Genomic DNA, 18,459 nt, shown 5'->3' with positions numbered 1-18,459 from the left:
TTTTAAAATCTTTTAAGACTATTTTGAGATATGATGTATTGGATACATTTTTTATGATGTTTGAAATTTTGTAATTTCGATAATTTTATTTTTATACTTACGTAAACATAAATTTATTGTATAAATTCAAATAAACTTATTTTCAAAATTTAAAAAAAATGTCTTTTTATAATTTCATAAACACATATTTCTTATAAAACTTCAAATGAAATAAAATTTTATTATTTTTCAATTTTATTACTAAAACTGCAAATAAAGACTTATTTCTATATGTATAATTTTGTTAATTTTTATTGCTAACTTTTCAATAATGCGCTTTTCTTATATTTATCAAAATAATTCAACAAATCGCTTCACAATAGAAGTGAAGGAACGGATTTGCATTGTCACCGCTTCCGGTAGCAGTTACGCTAGAATTTAGGAAGTACGTTAGCTGACTATAACCAGTTGTTTTCACTCCTTTTCGTTTGTTAACTATACTGCATAATTACCAAAAAGTAAATGTCACGGAACTCACCATATCCAGAATATATTTCATATAGACCTCAAAGACTTTCATGAAATTTTCACTCTGAGGTGCTGATGGTTTATCCGGTTGTTCCATGTCTGCATTCCCCACTGAATGTAGTGATTTGTCTGGCTTATCTGGTTGGTAAACTGTTTTTCCAGTTAATTTTTCTTCATTTTCTGTCTTCGAAACATCCTTACGCTGCCTTTCCCGATTAGGTATGTCATCAATACCCGTTTGCATGGCTAACGTTTCCTTAACGAATGTATGTTGCGAGTCAGTACTAAAACTGCTGCTGCTAACGCTGGTGGGCACCACAAACGATGACGCACTTGGATCAATATTGATGCTCGTCTGCTTGGAGCTCTCGATATTAATGCTCGTCTGTGTGGAGGTCTCGGTCGACGATGCTTGGTTTGTGAAACTACTTTCCCGGTTAACATTCTCCGCCGATTTCTCATAAGTGAACCTCGAAGTTGTTGCAGTCTGGCGAGCTTCGCTTTCTGGCGTCACCCCATCGAAAATGGTTGTGCCATCAAACACAGTATATGGTGACTGGGAAGAAAAAACAGTCGCTGCTGGAGTTGCATCGATTAAACGAGATATGGAGTCATCGGGAAGCTGCGTCGGCTGTGATGAATCTGGACTGTGTGTCTGGTGAGCCTGCTCCAGTGTATCGGAGTGTGACGTCTCCATTGGGTTTCTTTTTATGTCCGACGACGAAAGGTAAGGTATCTCTGCAGACGTTGATTCGGAAACTTGACTGCTGGGTTCTACTTGGGGTTCAACTTGCACAGGTTCATTGGGAATGGGGTCTAAAAATAAAAGAAATGGTAGATAGTAAAAAAGGCAATGAAATCCAAGCAGGGTTTTAAAGAGCCCTCAAACTCAAGTGGGAAGGTGCTACAATCAATTAACGAAATGAATGACTAATTTTAATTTGATTAATTTGATATAGAACCGCTACCATATTTAAATTGTGTGACTACTTCTTGGTTTAAAATCACCAAAGTTAAGCATAATTAATCCAGGTCAGTACTAAAATGGGCAACTATTTGGGAATACCTGGTGCTGTGTGGGTTCTCCACTTATAGCAGCATTGTTTCCAGTCATGTTGGACTTCTTGAATCAAGCAATGTCGATTCCGCACACGTTATTCGCCCCAGTAGCATGATCCAGGGCTCTACGGACAAATTTATCTTTAGTTGACCTTTGACAACTAAATATTTTCGTTTACTAGCCAAATAGAAAAGTTACTAGCCAAACCCACATGATTTTTAGAATATGACATCTTTGTTCTATGACGAGTATGTACATCATAAAGATTTTTTTTTTTTTTTTTTTTTTTTTTTTTTTTTTTACAAGTGTAATCTATAATATAAATTTCACCTGTCTGTTTAAATGTATGTATGTCTGTCTGCCTAAAACTTTTGACAGATGCGACAGAGTTTCACGAGATCGGTATCGTTTTGAAACTCGACCCTTCAGGCGACAAATATTGCAAAATCGACTAAAAACATTAATTCCTTCACCCTCAACTGGACACTTTTCTATAGGGAGGGGTCGCATTTTTCGCTGATATTTTCGAAAGCCATCCTCTTTTTTTTCGATTGACTACTCTTAATTTAAACCTATGTCACTTCCGGTTTGGCAATGGGCACAACGGCAAAGGTGGCAGGTTTTTTTGTTTTTTTTTTCATTCTTTTCTTCCTTCGCGGTACGGGTTTGAGCCTGCCTGCCTATTACCACTTTTTTTTTTTTTGATCAACACACACCTCCAAACACCCGGGTAATGTCGGGCACCCAAGTTAGTTCTAAATATACAACAAATTTTATGTTGATACTTGAAGGTATAACATTCTAATTTCTTCAGATATTTATTTAAACATCCTTCGTTTAAAAAAAAAGAAAAAAAGAGTATATTGTGTTGTATTAACATTTCATTGTTTAAATAATTTAACCATGTTCATTTTATAAAAAAAAAAGTTGCAAAGATATTTTTCACTCAGTAAAGAGCTTTGGAAGATTGTCAGTGAAAGAAATGCAATCGCCAAAAGATAAGCGTTTCATTATTTCTAGTCGCCATTTTGAAAAAGAATCACTCGCAAATGCAACTGTTTCACTCACAATGTAGAACCCTCTCTCTCTCTTTCTCTATATATATATATATATATATATATATATATATATATATATAAATAAACCTACTTTTGCCTCATACAGAAGTATATAAAAATGTTTTTCTGTTAATTTATTTGAGACGGTCATACTTCACCTGTACGAGGCTGAGACGTGGTCTACATATCATTCTCAAGGGTCTAGGGTTAGTGCCTTCCATACAAGATGTCTCCGATCAATCATTGACGTGTCATGGGAGGACAGAATGACAAATAAAGAGCTCCTCAGACGGACAGGTTCAGATGCACTTTTCCTAGGGACTTAAGTTTATGAGACATTGGATGGCCATGTAAACCAAATGTCATGTGAATGCCTATCTCACAATGTATTACATGGTGTTTTGAAAGAGGGTACTCGGCCTGTTGGTCGTCTGCATCTCAGATTAAAAAAAAAAAAAAAAAAAAAAAAAGAGTATATTGTCCTATTAAACTTTTATTGTTTAAATAATTTCACTTTTTTTTTTAATAAAACGAACAAAGTTGAAAAGATATTTTTCACTCAGTAATGAGCTTTGGAAGAATGTCAGTGAAAGAAATACAATCACCAAAAGATAAGCGTTTCATTATTTCTAGTCGCCATTTTGAAAAAGAATCATTCGCAAATGCGACTGTTTCACTCGCAATGTAAAGCCCTGTGATCAGATGATCCTCATTATTTTGACGAATGAACATCCTTATTCCTCGTCTAAACCAAATTTAAAATCTGAAAGAACTTCTTGGTGTTTTGAAAGAGGGTACTCGGCCTGTTGGTCGTCTGCGTCTCAGATTCAAGGATGTGCTAAAGCGAGATCTCAGGGATTTCGGTGCGGAATGTGAGCAATGGACAGCACTATCCCGAGATCGGGATGCTTATTGGGCCAAAATTTATGCCAGGAAAGAGAGAGAGGAGACGGAAAACCTAAAAAAACTCAAAATACGTTGATCCAAGACGTCATAGCTTTGACCTCTATAGCATTGTCGGTCACAACAGATGCTTGCGCGAGAGAGGAATATATGTATATATGTACCTATTTACAATGCCTCCCCACGGGACAGAGTTAGACACCAGGGTCGTTTTTTAACGTGGAGAAAAGGTACAAAAATAAAAAAATTGTCTCGGTCATGCTTGTTTCTCATGTAAACGTATCTTTTGTAAAAATACATTAAACTATAATTACACTAGAACCCTGGGATGCAGCATTAATCTGTTCTCCAGGGTTGGAATCGTAAGGTGAAATCGCCGTATGGCGGGGCCTAAGCAAAATTATATACAGTACATATAAAAAAATTAGTAACAAAATACAGTACAGTATATAATACACATGTATATAATCAAATAACATTATAAATAACACTGTAAGGCAGAGCATATACCATAACCAGGGGCCGGAAAAAACATATCTCTGGGTTCTACTGTATTTTATATATTACTAATTGCCACAACCCAAAGTTGCTTGATAATCTTTATCCCTATATATATATAACATGAACTCATTTTTCCCTGTGATTTTGACCTTAATAGGATTAAAAATCAAGACATTTCATGCAAATGTAATATTCACAAACTGCAATACAATATCTGAGGTGTGTTATAGGCATATTACCTCTCCACTTCCTCGATAATTGTAGATTCCTATATTTTTTCTGCTGAGAGTTAACTACCATAATCGGTTAAAATCAATGGAAGTTGTAAAATCTTTTCTCTCTAATTAATTCCTCCTTCCCCCGCCACCACTTACACCGTTTCCGAATCATTCACAAGGGGCAGTTACGAAGGAACACCGGTTTGGGTTTTCTTTACTTCGTAGTTGCTTTAAAAAAAACTGGAATGGAATTTTAACGTTCCTTTTCGTTCTATGCTTTTTACTGGGTGAAACGCACCATGGACATAACTGAATCGAAGGGTTATTTATGCCATTTTTTTTTTCGCTTTTCGCTGTTTGTTTGTTTTTGTTTTTCCGAACACGTTCATCATTTTTTTCCCTTATTTTTGCTTTTTGTTCTTCCGATTTCTTTTTTAAAGAAGTTTTACGTTTGTTCGCCATTTTTTTTTTCTGTTTTGGTTTTTCCGATTTTTTAAAAAAGTTTTGTTTGTTTGCTGTTTTTTTTGTTGTTTTTGTTTTTCCGATTTTTTAAAGAAGTTTAACATCTTTTTTTTTTAATATTTAAACAGGGTTATTATTTCGCTTATTCTTTACTCTACTCCCCCCCCCCTACAAACACACACCTCCAAACACCCGGGCAATGTCGGGTACCCCCACTAGTAACTATATATATATTTTTTTTAAAACCAAATTATTATTATTATTTAATAGGATGTTCCAATTTAAGTTTACTTCCTAAATCTAATCAGTATTGTTTGGCTGTAAATTATTAATGCATAAAATTGCTATAAAAACCATAACTAATTCAGACTAAGGTCATCTTACTATCTATTTACAAAGTTATCGGATGTAAATTTACAAAACTACAAATCATCTATAATATAAACCTCAATCGTCGGGTTGCATGTATGTAATCATGTATGTTTGTACATATGTATGCCTGCCAAAAACTTTCAACAGGCGTGACGGATCCTGATGAGATCGGTATCGTTTTGAAGCTCAACGTCTCGGACGACAAATATCGAAAAATTGGCCAAAAACATTAATTCCTTCACTCTTAACTGGGCAGTTTTCTACAAGGAGGAGGTCGGTTTTTGTGTCGACATTTTCACAAAGTCATTGTCCAGGTTGGATCGACTACTCTTAATTTCAACGCTCAGGACTTCCGGTCACGTGATGGAGATATATATCGGCTAAGATGTCACTTTCCTTTTTTAACCATCTTTTCCTCCTTCGCCTTACAGGTTTGAGTCTGCTTGCCTGCCTACTACCACTTTTTTTTTTTTTTTTTTCACCTCTCTCCGCCCAAACAGTCTACTGTTGTTTTCACCCCCCCCCCCTCTTCCGGGTTCCTTATTATACCACCTACATACACCCGGGCAATCCTGGGCAACCCCGCTAGTTTAAAATAAAATAATACAAACATACACTTGTTTACAACCTGCGTAAATTTAAATTACATACCGTCCTTCGTTTTGGATTTCTGTATTTCTTCGTTCACTTGACTGTTTTGATCAGCTTGGTTCGTTATTGATTCTTCCTTTGTTGTGAATGGTTTAGGTGCTGGTTAGAAAAAAAAAAAAAAAATTAAAGCGATTTTTATTTTTTAGTGATGGGTCACGAGTCATCGAAACCCAGGGTCAACTCGAGGATAACCGTTAAAGAGATTGCCAGTTGGACAACAATCAGCACCACAAGAGAACCAAAAAACAAAGGGCAGATGATTACTTAAAGAGAAACCTATTATCCAAGAGGAAGCTCAATGAGTATTTGTTTGAATTAGGCTTGAAGATGACTATGATGATTTTTTTCTTATAAAATTTAAGTCAAAACTAAGAGAAATCTGCATTTTCAGTTATGTTTGAATAAAGGAACTCATTTCTTTCTTATAACTGCATGCCTGTGGAACTCTGTTCCGTCTGCCTACTTCCCACCGAACTACAACTTGGATGTCTTCAAGTCCAACGTTAACAAATTCCTAATGAACCGCCCCCTTAAGTAAACACTTAATCAAATCTCCACACTAACGTAATGTACTTGCAATAACCCTTATCCCTGAGTGGCTTCCGGGCCTTGATAAGTGGTGATCACCGCGTAAAAAAAAAAATTAAAAAAAAATGGGTTCCTTTATTCAAATATAGCTGAAAATGCAGATTTCTCTTAGTTTTTACCTACATTTTATGAGGTGTTCATAAGAAAAAATCTTAGGGTGGTGGTGTCAGGGCTAGATGATATGGGATGGAATGCTCCTCTAAGAAAGAAACATTGTTCATGGAAGTTCTAATTGGGTTAGTTTAAAATACAGAGAAGGAGAAAGGAAAGTTCATTCTTATGGTTGTAGTTAGACTTTATTGTTACTTTCATGGTAAGTGTTCGTCTGAGCTCCAATCTATGCTCCTCCCTTGCCAAACTTTCATGAGAAACACTCATCTAGCTGAAAACCCTATATAATAATTTCCCCCACTTTTTATCTGTCGCCTAAACCTAAATGTAGATTCCATGAACAAGGTTTCTTTCTTAGAACTGCACACCTGTGAAACTGTCTTCCATTTGCCTGCTTTCCAGCTGATTACAATATAGCTGTCTTCAAGTCCAACATAAACAAGTTCTTGATGAGCCGTTCCCCTTAATGCTAGAAAACAAGCATATTTTTTTTTAACGTAATTCTTAATTTCAAAATATATGCAACGCTTCTAACGCAGATAACATTTTTATAATTCATTTTGTGTGGCTAATGTGACACCCTGTAAGACCTGCGAACTGACACTCTTACACGTCGAGTCCACCATGCAGACAAGAAAAAAAGAAGAAAAAATATCACAGACTTTCATTGATGAAGTATCGAATGATGGAGTACTGTTGCCACATCTGGGCAGGAGCTTGACAAAGTTCAAAATAGACTTCGTAGCTTTTTTCTCTTCCCTGTTACCTCTTTCCCACAGAAGAGACGTTGCAAGACTGTCTTTGCTTTATCGTTATTTTCATGGCAAGTGTTCGTCTGAGCTTCAATCTATGGTCCCCTCCTCGCTAAACTCATGAGAAACACTTGTCTAGCTGAAAACACTATCAATAATTTCCCTCACTCTTTATCTGTGCCTAAACCTAAACATAGATTCCATGAACAAAGCTTCTTTCTTAGAACTGCACAACTTTCTGGTTGACTACAATATGGTTGTCTTCAAGTCCAATGTAAACAAGTTCTTGATGAGCCGTTCCCCTTAAGTAATCCAATTTGCAAGATTTACACCACCAACAATTACTATGATATAGACCCATTGACTACTGTTCACGCTTTAACCCTTATCCTCGAATGGCCTTTGGGCCTTGATAAGTGGCGACTTCTATGTAGTAAACAAAAAAAAAAAGATGAGTTCTTGCTGCGAATGTTGTACAGGAGGAGGGGGGAGGAAATTAGGGTTCAGCCAAATACCTATGAACATAACAATACATTAGAAAGAGAGGCTAACAGCATTTCTCCTGAATAAAAAAGACTGCTTATCTTGGATGTAGTTCTCACAACGGTTTGGCCGATGTAACCTCCGACCTTCTTTAGGTGCATTTGGAAGATTCAATCCTAAGTGCGGGGCGATACTAAAAAGACAATTACAAAGTATTTAAGACTTCTGCATGATCATGGCTGATGGAACAAGAATAAGCCATCTCCCTGGATTTAACAAAGATTTAACAAATCTGTACAGATTTCCAGAGTTCAACAAGATGCACCTGAAAAAGGTCAGAGGTTACATCGGCTAAAACGTTGCGAGAATAGCATCCAAGATAAGAAGAGTAGTCCGAATAAAATACAAGGGAGTTAACTCTGCCGTTTGGTAGAAAAACAAGTATTATTTGAACACTAGAAAGCGAAACCTCGTTAGTCGTTTTAAACTCATGATTTTGTGTGGATTGGTTGGTTGGTTGTTTTTGTTTTACGGCATATCAACCTTTTTTAGGTTATTTAATGCCGAATCTAGTTATTTTGAGGAACGATTTTTAATGGAGTATATTTGTTTTTTTAAGTCGGATTCTATTTAACCCATAGTTGGGACCCTAACAGGTACTACCACTCCGGGTCAGAGTGGACCTGGGAGCAATGGCAATTAAAGGGTGGCTCCACACTCCCCAAGGCCTGCAAGGTGAGGCCTCACCATCGGATATAGTTTTAGGTCATATCCAGGACCTTTTGTGTGAAAGAAAAATCCCTTTGTTCCAACGCTGACAAAGAGCACAAAATCAACCAACATAATAACCAGTGTTGAATTCAAACTAAGACAATTATCGGATGATGACAGGGTGCTTGTTCAGTTATAGCCGACAAATCAATTTTTTAAATATATCATTTTAAGCAAAAACAATATTATGTACTAGAAGTGTAAGCCATTTTTAAGTTTCAGAACAGTTTCAGACGGTTCGCTGTTACACACAAGTCCTGGGAGGTGACTTGTTTGTAGTAGACAGTTCCACAGAACAAAATATTCTTACCGTGTCTAGACGGAAAAGAACATGTGAAATTGCTCCAGAAAAGGTTTAATATTTATGAAGCAATTCTGGTTTCTGATTGGTTGGTAGCAGAACGTGAATTAATTTGATTCGTCAGTTCTTAGCAGCATCGTTTATAAATAGAATTGTCCGACTGTGTGGGATCATACCCCATTACAACTCCAAAATATTGCAACATTTTTCATTTCGAAAATAGTAATATATCCAAAAATTACGAAAATTCATTGAATGGAACATCTGCTATTGTGTTTTTAGTTATGAAAAAAAAAAAAAATGGTCTATTCCTATAAACAACAAATACTGCAACCATGATACAAATAATATAAAATATTCATTTTGGAGTTATGTCCCCTGCATTTAGCTTCTTCTTGCCTATTTTAGAACATCTAAGAAAAATGCGATTTTACCGAATTTTCCATAAAAATGACTTTTAACTATATATAACTTTCTACTCCATGCTTTTTCGTAATTTTTGGACATATTAGTAAAAATGCAGACATTGTTTGGAAATTAACAGCAATAATTAACTTGTGTTGAAACAAAAATAAAAAATGATGTATATTTTTGAGATGAGGATTTATAGTTATTTTTTGTATTATTTGGACTATGATTATCATCTTGTTTTTTTTTTTTTTACAACGTTTCGGCCGATGTAACCTCCGATTATCTTCAGGTGCATTCACACTGAATGTTATTGGCAAATAGTAAAAAAATGCTTGTTTTATTTACTTTCCCAACGAACACAGCCATTAGAAATTTAACACGCAAATAGTGCCAAGTCTTTTTTTTTTGTTTTTTATTAATAACTCTGGGTCCATTCCGGTTTTTTGATATGATGAATGAGTTTTATCTCAAAAATATACATTCATCATATCAAAAAACCGGAATGGACCCGGGGTTATTAATAGAAAACAAAAAAAAAGACTTGGCGCTATTTGCATGTTAAATTTCTAACAGCTGTGTTCATTGAGAAAGTAAATAAACCAAACATTTTTTTACTATTCGCCCATAACATCCAGTCTGAATGCACCTGAAGATGATTGGAGGTTACATCGGCCGAAACGTTCTGTAAAAAACAAAGAAAAAAAAACAACCAAAGATGAGAATCATAGTCCAAATAATATAAAAAATAAAAAAATAAATAATAAAAAAATAAATAATAAAAAAATAAAAACAAAAAAAAATAAAATAAAAATAAAAACAAAAATAAAAACAAAAACATAAAACAAAAAGTAAAAATAAAAACAAAAAGTAAAAATAAAAACAAAAAATAATAAAAAATAAAAAACAAAAAATAAAAATAAAAACAAAAAAATAAAAATAAAAACAAAAAATAATGAAAAATAAAAAACAAAAATTAACAAATAAATAATAAAAAATAAAAATAAATAGCCGAGTTGGATTTATTTATTGTTATTTATTTGTTTCCTTGCGGCAGTACTGGACAGCAGGAGTGGGGGTCCAAAACAGATTTGAAGTATAATGAACACGGTTCAAGTGTAATAGCCATGTTACACATAGTTATGACTCTTAAATATTAATTACTTACTCTCAGAGGTTTCTGGTGGCGTTTCCTCTTCTTCCTCATCTTCATCAATTTCAGTTTCATCAATTTCTACTTCTGGCTCTTTCTGAAAAAAGAAAAAATAAATATCCTATCCTGCCTTGACAGAGTACAAAATAAATATCCTATCCTGCCTTGAGCGGTAGAAGGATCCCACCATCTTTCCAGCGACCTTGGCAACAGACTTGATGTACGTGTTCCATTTCAGATCAGGACGAAAGGTCAAACCCAGAAGCTTGTCAAAACACGGGGCCTCACCCAGACGAGAGCCATCCATCACAATTGATGCCAGATGGGGATCAGAGCGTTGATGATGTAAGGATAGGAGAGTTGCGGAAATTTGGTAAATTGGATTACTTAAGGGGATGGTTCATCAAGAACTTGTTTACGTTGGACTTGAAGACGACCATATTGTAGTCAGTTGGAAAGCAGGAAAACAGAACAGAGTTTCACAGGAATGCAGTTCTAAGAAAGAAGCTTTGTTCATGAAATCTATGTTTAGGTTTAGACACAGATAAAGAGTGGGGAAATTATTGATAGTGGTTTCAGCTAGACGAGTGTTTTTCATAAAAGTCAGAACAGGGAGGACCATAGATTGGAGCTCAGACGAGCACTTGTCATGAAAAATATATTAAAGTAAAGCAGAGACAGGCTCACAACATCTCTTCTGTGGGAAAAAGGTTGCAGGGAAGAGAAAAGGGCATCCCCCGCAAGGTTATGAAGTCTGTTCTGAACTCTGTCAAGGCAGGATAAGCTCCTCCTAGCAGCTCCTGCCCAGATGTGGAAACAGTACTCCATCCTTGGATGTACTTGGCTCTTATACAGGTACAAAATTGCATCCGCAATGAGATATTTACTGAAGCAGTAGAATGATCCCATCATTTTTCCAGCAGCTTTGGCAACGGAATAAATTATATGAAGGATGCTCTTTTCTCCTCCCTGCAACCCCTTTCTCAGAGATGTTGCAAGTCTGTCTCTGATTTATCGTTATTTTCATGGCAAGTGCTCGTCTGAGTTCTGATCTACGGTTACCCCTTGTCTGAATTTCATGAAAAACACTAGTCTAACTGAAACCACTATCAATAATTTCCCCAACTCTTTATCTGTGCCTAAACCTAAACATAGATTCCATGAACAAAGTTTCTTTCTTAAAACTGCACAACTGTGAAACTCTCCGTTTCCCAGCTAACTATAATATGGTCATCTTCAAGTCCAACATAAACAAGTTCTCGATGAACCACCCCCTTTAGTAATCCAATTTACAAAATTTCCATTACTAATGATTATAACTATTTTTTCTCATTGATTTCCATACACTCGTTAACTCTTATCCTTGAGTGGCCTCCAGGCCTTGATAAGTGGTGACTCCTTTGTAAATATATATAAGAGAAAGAAAATTAAAACTGTAAGTTGAACCTTACAATCAAAATTTATCGTTCAACTGAATACTCCAAAAAACAATTTACTTTTGTTTTTCGTATCATCTAATAAATTTTTTTTCTGTTCTGGACATAAGAGAACTTGCCAATAGTGTTACAGACTGCGCTTTGTGAGAACGCTATTTTGCTTTCCGGGATTTTTGTTCAAAGTTTCTAGTAATCAGTCTATTTTCTCTTGTTGTTCCTAAAGTATTTATTTTTGATGCTTTTTTTTTTTTCCAATAGCATATGTTTTTGCTCTTGTTGTTGTAATTTTGTATTATCCTTGTTATGGCCCCTGAAACAGTTCTTGTTTGAGTAGCGCTAAGCTATTATTTCATCCATTCAACCTGTAACAACAAGGACTTTGTAAATTGTTTTAATTTTCTTTCTCTTATAATAAGCTCTACTCTCTATTGCGTATTGAGCTTTTTTATTCTGTTGGAATTAAATTTTCTATATATAAATACTGTTATTTATATTAGTTTGAAGTTTACCATTGCGTGTATCAGGTAGACACTACATCCCATTGATTTCATTAATATATATAATAAGTCAGTTGCCAAGGTCGCTGGAAAAATGGAAGGATCCTTCTACTGCTCCAGAAGATATCTCACCCCTGATGCAATTCTCTATCTGTATAAAAGCCAAGTACGTCCAAGGATGGAGTACTGCTACCACATCTGGGCTTCGGGGCTTAATGGGTGATGCCCTTTTCTCTTCCCTTCAACCTCTCTCCCACAGGAGAGACGTTGCGAGCCTGTCTTTGTTTTAGCATTACTACCATGGCAGGTGCTCGTCTGATCTCCAATCTCTGCTCCCCCCTCTCGCCAATCTTTCATGATAAACATCCGGCTAGCTGAAACCACTGTCAAAAGTTTTCCCCACTCCTTATCTGTGCCAAAATCAAAACGTAGATTCCATGAACAAAGCTTCTTTCTTAGAAGTGCACGCCTGTGGAACTCTGTTCCGGTTGCCTGTTTCCCACCTGACTACAACCTGGATGTCTTCAAATTTAATGTAAACAAATTCCTGATGAACCGCCCTCTAAATGACACTTTATCAAATCTACAACACTAACGTACTGTACACACAATAACCCTTATCTCCCCGAGTGGCTTCCGAACCTTGATAAGTGGTGACCACCTTGTAAAAAAAAATATAAATATATATATATATATATATATATATGAATAAAAAATAATACGAAAAGTATAAAAGCTTATAACTTTTCTTTATTCGTTTTCAATTGGTGACGTGCAGGAATACAAAATAATATTATGAAAAAAAAATTAAAAAACTTTTTTCATAAGTATATAATTTTCGACCGATCCTTCAGTCTTCATCGGTGTAGTGAAAGTATGAGGATGCACGGGGAAAAGGGGAATGGAAAAGGAAGGAAGGTAGAGGAGGAGGAGGAGAAGAAGGAGGAGGAGAAGGAGGTATAGCCAATGAGAAGGTGCCACGTCAGTCTTAAATATATAGACATATAAGTACGCACATACACACATGCACACAGTACATATACACATACAAACGAAAAATTAAAAATTAAACAGTAAATAAAAATGAGAAACGCGTCTTTAACTTTGAATTCCAAGGATATAAGACGTTATGAGGAGAAAAGCTATGATGCTCATTTGTAATTTAACGGCTATTTCTCGTTCGAAAAAGAATGCCTGAGCTATGAAGATATGTTTGCTGAAACATAAATATAGAGTTTCACATGGGCTTGAATACCCTATATATTAAGTTTCATGTCTATAAACCAAAAACTGACAGAAGTTCGGTAGGCCCAATTTTTTTAAACAAATATACACATAAACAAATATATATATATATAGTAATTTATAAAATATATATGGCGATTAAGCTACACTGAATATTCCACGTTTCATCCACTCTAGGATTCTTCAGGCTTATGCGCGAATTTTGTGGTTGTCTGTCATTTTTATATACGCACCTTCTATTGAGATTTTAGTTAGCCAATCAGCTTTCTAGTATCCACCGCGCCCTTCCTATCAGCCAATGGGCATGCACTTATAGAACAAAGGCCCATTTGACCTCTGGTTGACCTGATTCTTTGTGTGTGTTCTATTTAGCCTGGATATCTAGTGTCTTGACCTGTTTTAAGTCTAGGTTAGGGTTTTTTTTTAATGTTAGTTTTATATATATATATATATACACACACACACATATACATATGTGTATGATAGTTTTTGTATATGCATGTTTATTTATTTATTTGTTTATTCTCTATTGTTTTTGTTTTAAAGTTATTTTGCATCTCTATCCTAGAGTAAATTTTATCCTATGAACACAGTTGTTAAAAACAAAACTTGGCAAGAAATTTCGCAAATCCCCACTCCCATTTATTCACTTACCAAAACTTTAAACGAACTTATCAGCCCATACATTCCTAGCAAGTACAGCGTTAGATCCACACGAGCTCATGCAAATACTTAAAACAATGCAACCCGAAAATAGAAATATTGCTTCCCTTGACGTAGAAAGTCTTTTTACAAATGTCCCTGTAGCGAAAACCATAGATATAATTATAAACAACATCTACAATCATCCGTCACTCCCCCCACTTAAAATTAATAAAATATATATTTAAAAAATATTATTAATCTGCACCACGGAATACCTTTTTTATGATCCTAATGGCAACATATATAATCAAATAGATGGCGTCGCAATGGGATCAGTCCTCGGACCTACCCTAAGTGAATTTTATATGGCAGACTTAGAAAATAAAATATTTAAAAATAATACAAAGCCCCCTATGTATGTATGTTATGTTGACGACATACTCCTCTTAGTTGATAATGACAAACAGATATATAAACTTCAAGATCTTTTTCAAAAAAACTCTGTCCTTAAGTTTACAATAGAATTAAATGATAACAAACAAATTCACTTTCTGGACGTCCTTATAGACTCATCTAACAATACTTTCGACAGCTGTATACAAAAAACCAACTAGTACTAAATCCAGCGTCTTAAACTTTAAGAGTGAGTGCCTTCAGCGTTATAAAATTGCCATAATCAAAAATCTTTTAAACCGTGCTAAGATGATTTCTTCTACGAAAAAAGCACTACTAATAGAAATTAAAAATATCAAACAGGTTCTTATAAATAATTACTTTCCAAATTATATTGTTGATCAACAAATTAAACTATTTTTACAGTCCCCTAAAAACCTTAACAGCAATACTAGTCAATCTTCTAACACTAACTCTATAGACATATTTTATAAAAAAACAAATGACACCAAATTTTAGAGTTGAAGAAAAAATAATTAAAAGCATCATACATAGATATACAGCACCTCTAGAGAACAATTCTAAGATTAGATTTATTATATACTATAAGAAGTATCGAACTCAGAACTTCATCGTTAAAAATAACTCCTCGCCAGCGACAAAAATGTTGGAGCAAACCAATATTGTGTACAAATTTCAATGCCTCTTAGGAGAGTGTAACTCAGAAAATAAAAACGCATATATTGGACATACAAAAACAACATTGTCCCGTCGATTAACGATGCATTTGAACAGTACTAGCTCAATATACCAGCATTTAACAAAACATAGCTGTCCCCCCTCTAATCTTAGAAAGGTCCTCGTGGACAACACAAGGATTTTGCAACGAGAAAATAATTGTAAAAAATTAAAAATACTTGAAGCACTATATATAAAAACCCAGCACCATTCTATAAATAGCATTAATTTTGAAAGTAGCAATAATGTGCTGAAATGTTTAGCATAACCAGTATACGACTGGTTTTACTAACATTGCCTTTTATCATCCTAATTTTTAATCGAGTTTTTTATCACTCGTAAATGTATATTTTAATCGACTTTTCATTGACTCTTTATCATTCGTAACTATATATTTCACTTCTATTTTTAATATTTTATCTCCACCTGATGATGATTCAAGAAAGAATCGAAAGCGCTCATGTGAACCATGGAACATTTGTAAATACCTTCCATCTTGAAGTTAAAAAAATCTTACGAAAGATCGAAAAAATGAAAAAAAGAATCATTAAGCAAGGTATCTCTGTTGTTTTTAATATATATAGATAGAGAGAGAGAAAGAGGTTTGTGTTTACTTTAACGTTTTTATGCAAATATTACACAAGTATAAATTATGTAGAATATCTGCATGAATATAATTACACGTAATAGTTAACTAGAGATGATCATCCCATCAGAAAACTGAAAAAACTATTAGGGAATTAATTAAAACGAATGTTTAAAAGAATATGCAAATTAGCTAAATCTTTTGCAGATAAATACAATTCCACGACCCATATATAACAAAGTTGTATTTTCTTTTGAAATAAATAGAAAGGGTTTTTTAATATGAATACACAAAAAACCCAAATTTATCGGAGCATAGATTTCTACATTTTGACATGAAAAAATTCAAATGAAACTTACTTTTTCTTCAGCTGTTTTCGGCTCATCTTCTAAAAAAACAAAAAAAAATACATTTTGAAATTTGGGAGATGAAGATTGATAAATTTTTATTATATGGATTACCACCCTCATCTTGAATGCTATTCTCACACCATTTCAGATGATGTCAAATGCGTCTTGTCGACCTCTGGTATTTGTATGGAATTTTAAACGGAATCCTTTATTTGATCCATGGAGGTAGCTTGTTCTTGTTCTGTGAGCCATGACCGGGTAGAAACCTTAAGTAATATGTAATTGTATTCTTAATATCACAATGATCCGTGGTGAAATGGATAAAACTGCTAAGTAGTAATTCTAAATGACAGTGTTCTGGCGATTGAAGGTTCAATCCTCAGTACAGGCAATACTAAGAATACAATAACGAATGACTGAGAAAACAAGAGCAATCTACCTAAGTGGATCAAATAACGGGTTTTGTTAGAAATTCTGTATAGATTCTAGAGATTAACAAGACTCATCCGAAGGTCGGAGGATACATTGGCCAAAATGTTGTGAGAAGAATTCAGAATGAGTTTGAATAATCAAAAGAAAAATATTTGGATGAAAAACATTTTTAAAAAACGAATTAAAAATCCATAAGAAAATAAATGTTATTAATTTTATGAAGAGAAAATGAAAAATAATTTAAAAAAGCTAAAATAATTTTATGTAGAGAAAATGAAAAATAATTTAAAAAAGCTAAAATAATTTTATGAAGAAAAAATTTAAAAAAAAAAACTAAAATAAAGAGAAGAATGAAAAAAAAAATAAAATAAATTTATGAAGAAAAAATTAAAAAAGATTAAAATAATTTTATGAAGAGAAAATTAAAAGAATAACTAAAATAATTTTATGAAGAAAAAATTTTTAAAAATAAAATTTTATGAAGAGAAAATTTAAAAAATACAATAATTGTATGAAGAGAAAATTAAAAAAAAAAACTAAAATAATTTTAGAAAGAGAAAATTTAAAAAAAATAAAAATTTTATGAAGAGAAAATTAAAAAAACAAATGAATTAAATAATATTATGACGAGAAATTTAAAAAAAAAAATGACTAAAATAATTTATGAAGAAAAAGTTTTAAAAAAATGACAACTTGATGAAGACAAAATTTAAAAAAATAACAATTTTATGAAGAGAAAATTTTAAAAAAATAATTTTATGAAGAGAAAATAAAATTTCATGAAAGGAAAATTTTTTAAAATGATTAAAATAATTTTATGAAGAAAAAAATTAAAAAAAAATAATTTTAATATTCCAAAATAGCTCAGTCTCAGGCTTTTTATTCAAACTAGCAGCATCTCATTAACATATGAATGACAAAAATTTGCATCAATTTGCATTATTTAGTTTGTTTTTCTTTTTCCTGTTATTCAGCAGCTAAACCATACAAGATGCACAAACATGCGCATGTTTTTGAGCGAATAAATTTTTGCATTCATTACAATTTTATCTATGAATAATTATACGATTAAACTAAACCCAGCTGTATTTGTTTTATTAACAGAAAATTGCAGTTAATTAAAAAACGTGAACAGAATTTATTATAATAATAATAATAATAACTAGCAGGACATGTCAGGGAATTGCTCGGGATTGAATGATCGACAGTAGTAGAAAAAATAATGGCTAAAACACAAAAAATAAACAAGTATCCTCCATCTGTATATAAAAATATAGTCTGTACTTTTTTTGTTTCATAAAACAAACATTTGAAAGAAAAACCATATAAAAATCGATTACTATACTTGAAAGGAAATGTCTAGTAAAATGCAGTAGCAAGACAGATTGTTTTGTCAAGAAATGAAAAGCCGTCGCACATAGTGTAGACATCGTTGCTGATTACAGACGATTGTTAAAAATTGGAATGCATATAACGTTATTATTGATCAATACGTTTCTGAATTTTTCAGACGATTGTTAACCTGTTAAAAATTGGAATGCATATAACGTTATTATTGATCAATACGTTTCTGAATTTTTCAGACGATTGTTAACCTATTAAAAATTGGAATGCATATAACGTTATTACTGATCAATACGTTTCTGAATTTTTCAGACGAGGATCGATAATTCGGGAGTTGATGACCATAGGGTAGAATTAGTTGCAAAGTTCTTGGCAAATAGTTTGGCCTTATCTGATGCTGACAAGATGACCTCAGGTCCATTGATGATGGTTGGGATAGAACACACACTTCTTTTCAGGATCCTGTTTGCTATTTGCCAAAACTGGTGGGAACC

General features: G+C 33.6%; 1 protein-coding gene across 1 annotated transcript in view; it reads right to left on the bottom strand.

The window, feature by feature from the left end:
* The window catches only part of LOC145258344 (uncharacterized), a 153,339-nt gene that overhangs the window by 83,529 nt on the left and 51,351 nt on the right, over positions 1-18,459 (bottom strand). The window contains exons 5-8 of the mRNA XM_080116536.1: positions 16,199-16,227; positions 10,315-10,396; positions 5,733-5,831; positions 518-1,323 (exon numbers count right to left, since the gene is read on the bottom strand). Of these exons, the coding sequence (XP_079972662.1) occupies positions 518-1,323; positions 5,733-5,831; positions 10,315-10,396; positions 16,199-16,227 (1,016 nt within the window). The remainder of the gene's footprint in view (positions 1-517; positions 1,324-5,732; positions 5,832-10,314; positions 10,397-16,198; positions 16,228-18,459) is intronic.

This window comes from Euprymna scolopes, chromosome 33 (assembly GCF_053919585.1).
Source record: "Euprymna scolopes isolate OS-2025 chromosome 33, ASM5391958v1, whole genome shotgun sequence".
In the NCBI taxonomy this organism is placed as follows: Eukaryota; Metazoa; Mollusca; class Cephalopoda; order Sepiida; family Sepiolidae; genus Euprymna; species Euprymna scolopes.
Note: the sequence above shows the minus strand (reverse complement) of the source record. Positions and strands in the feature narration are given on the sequence as shown.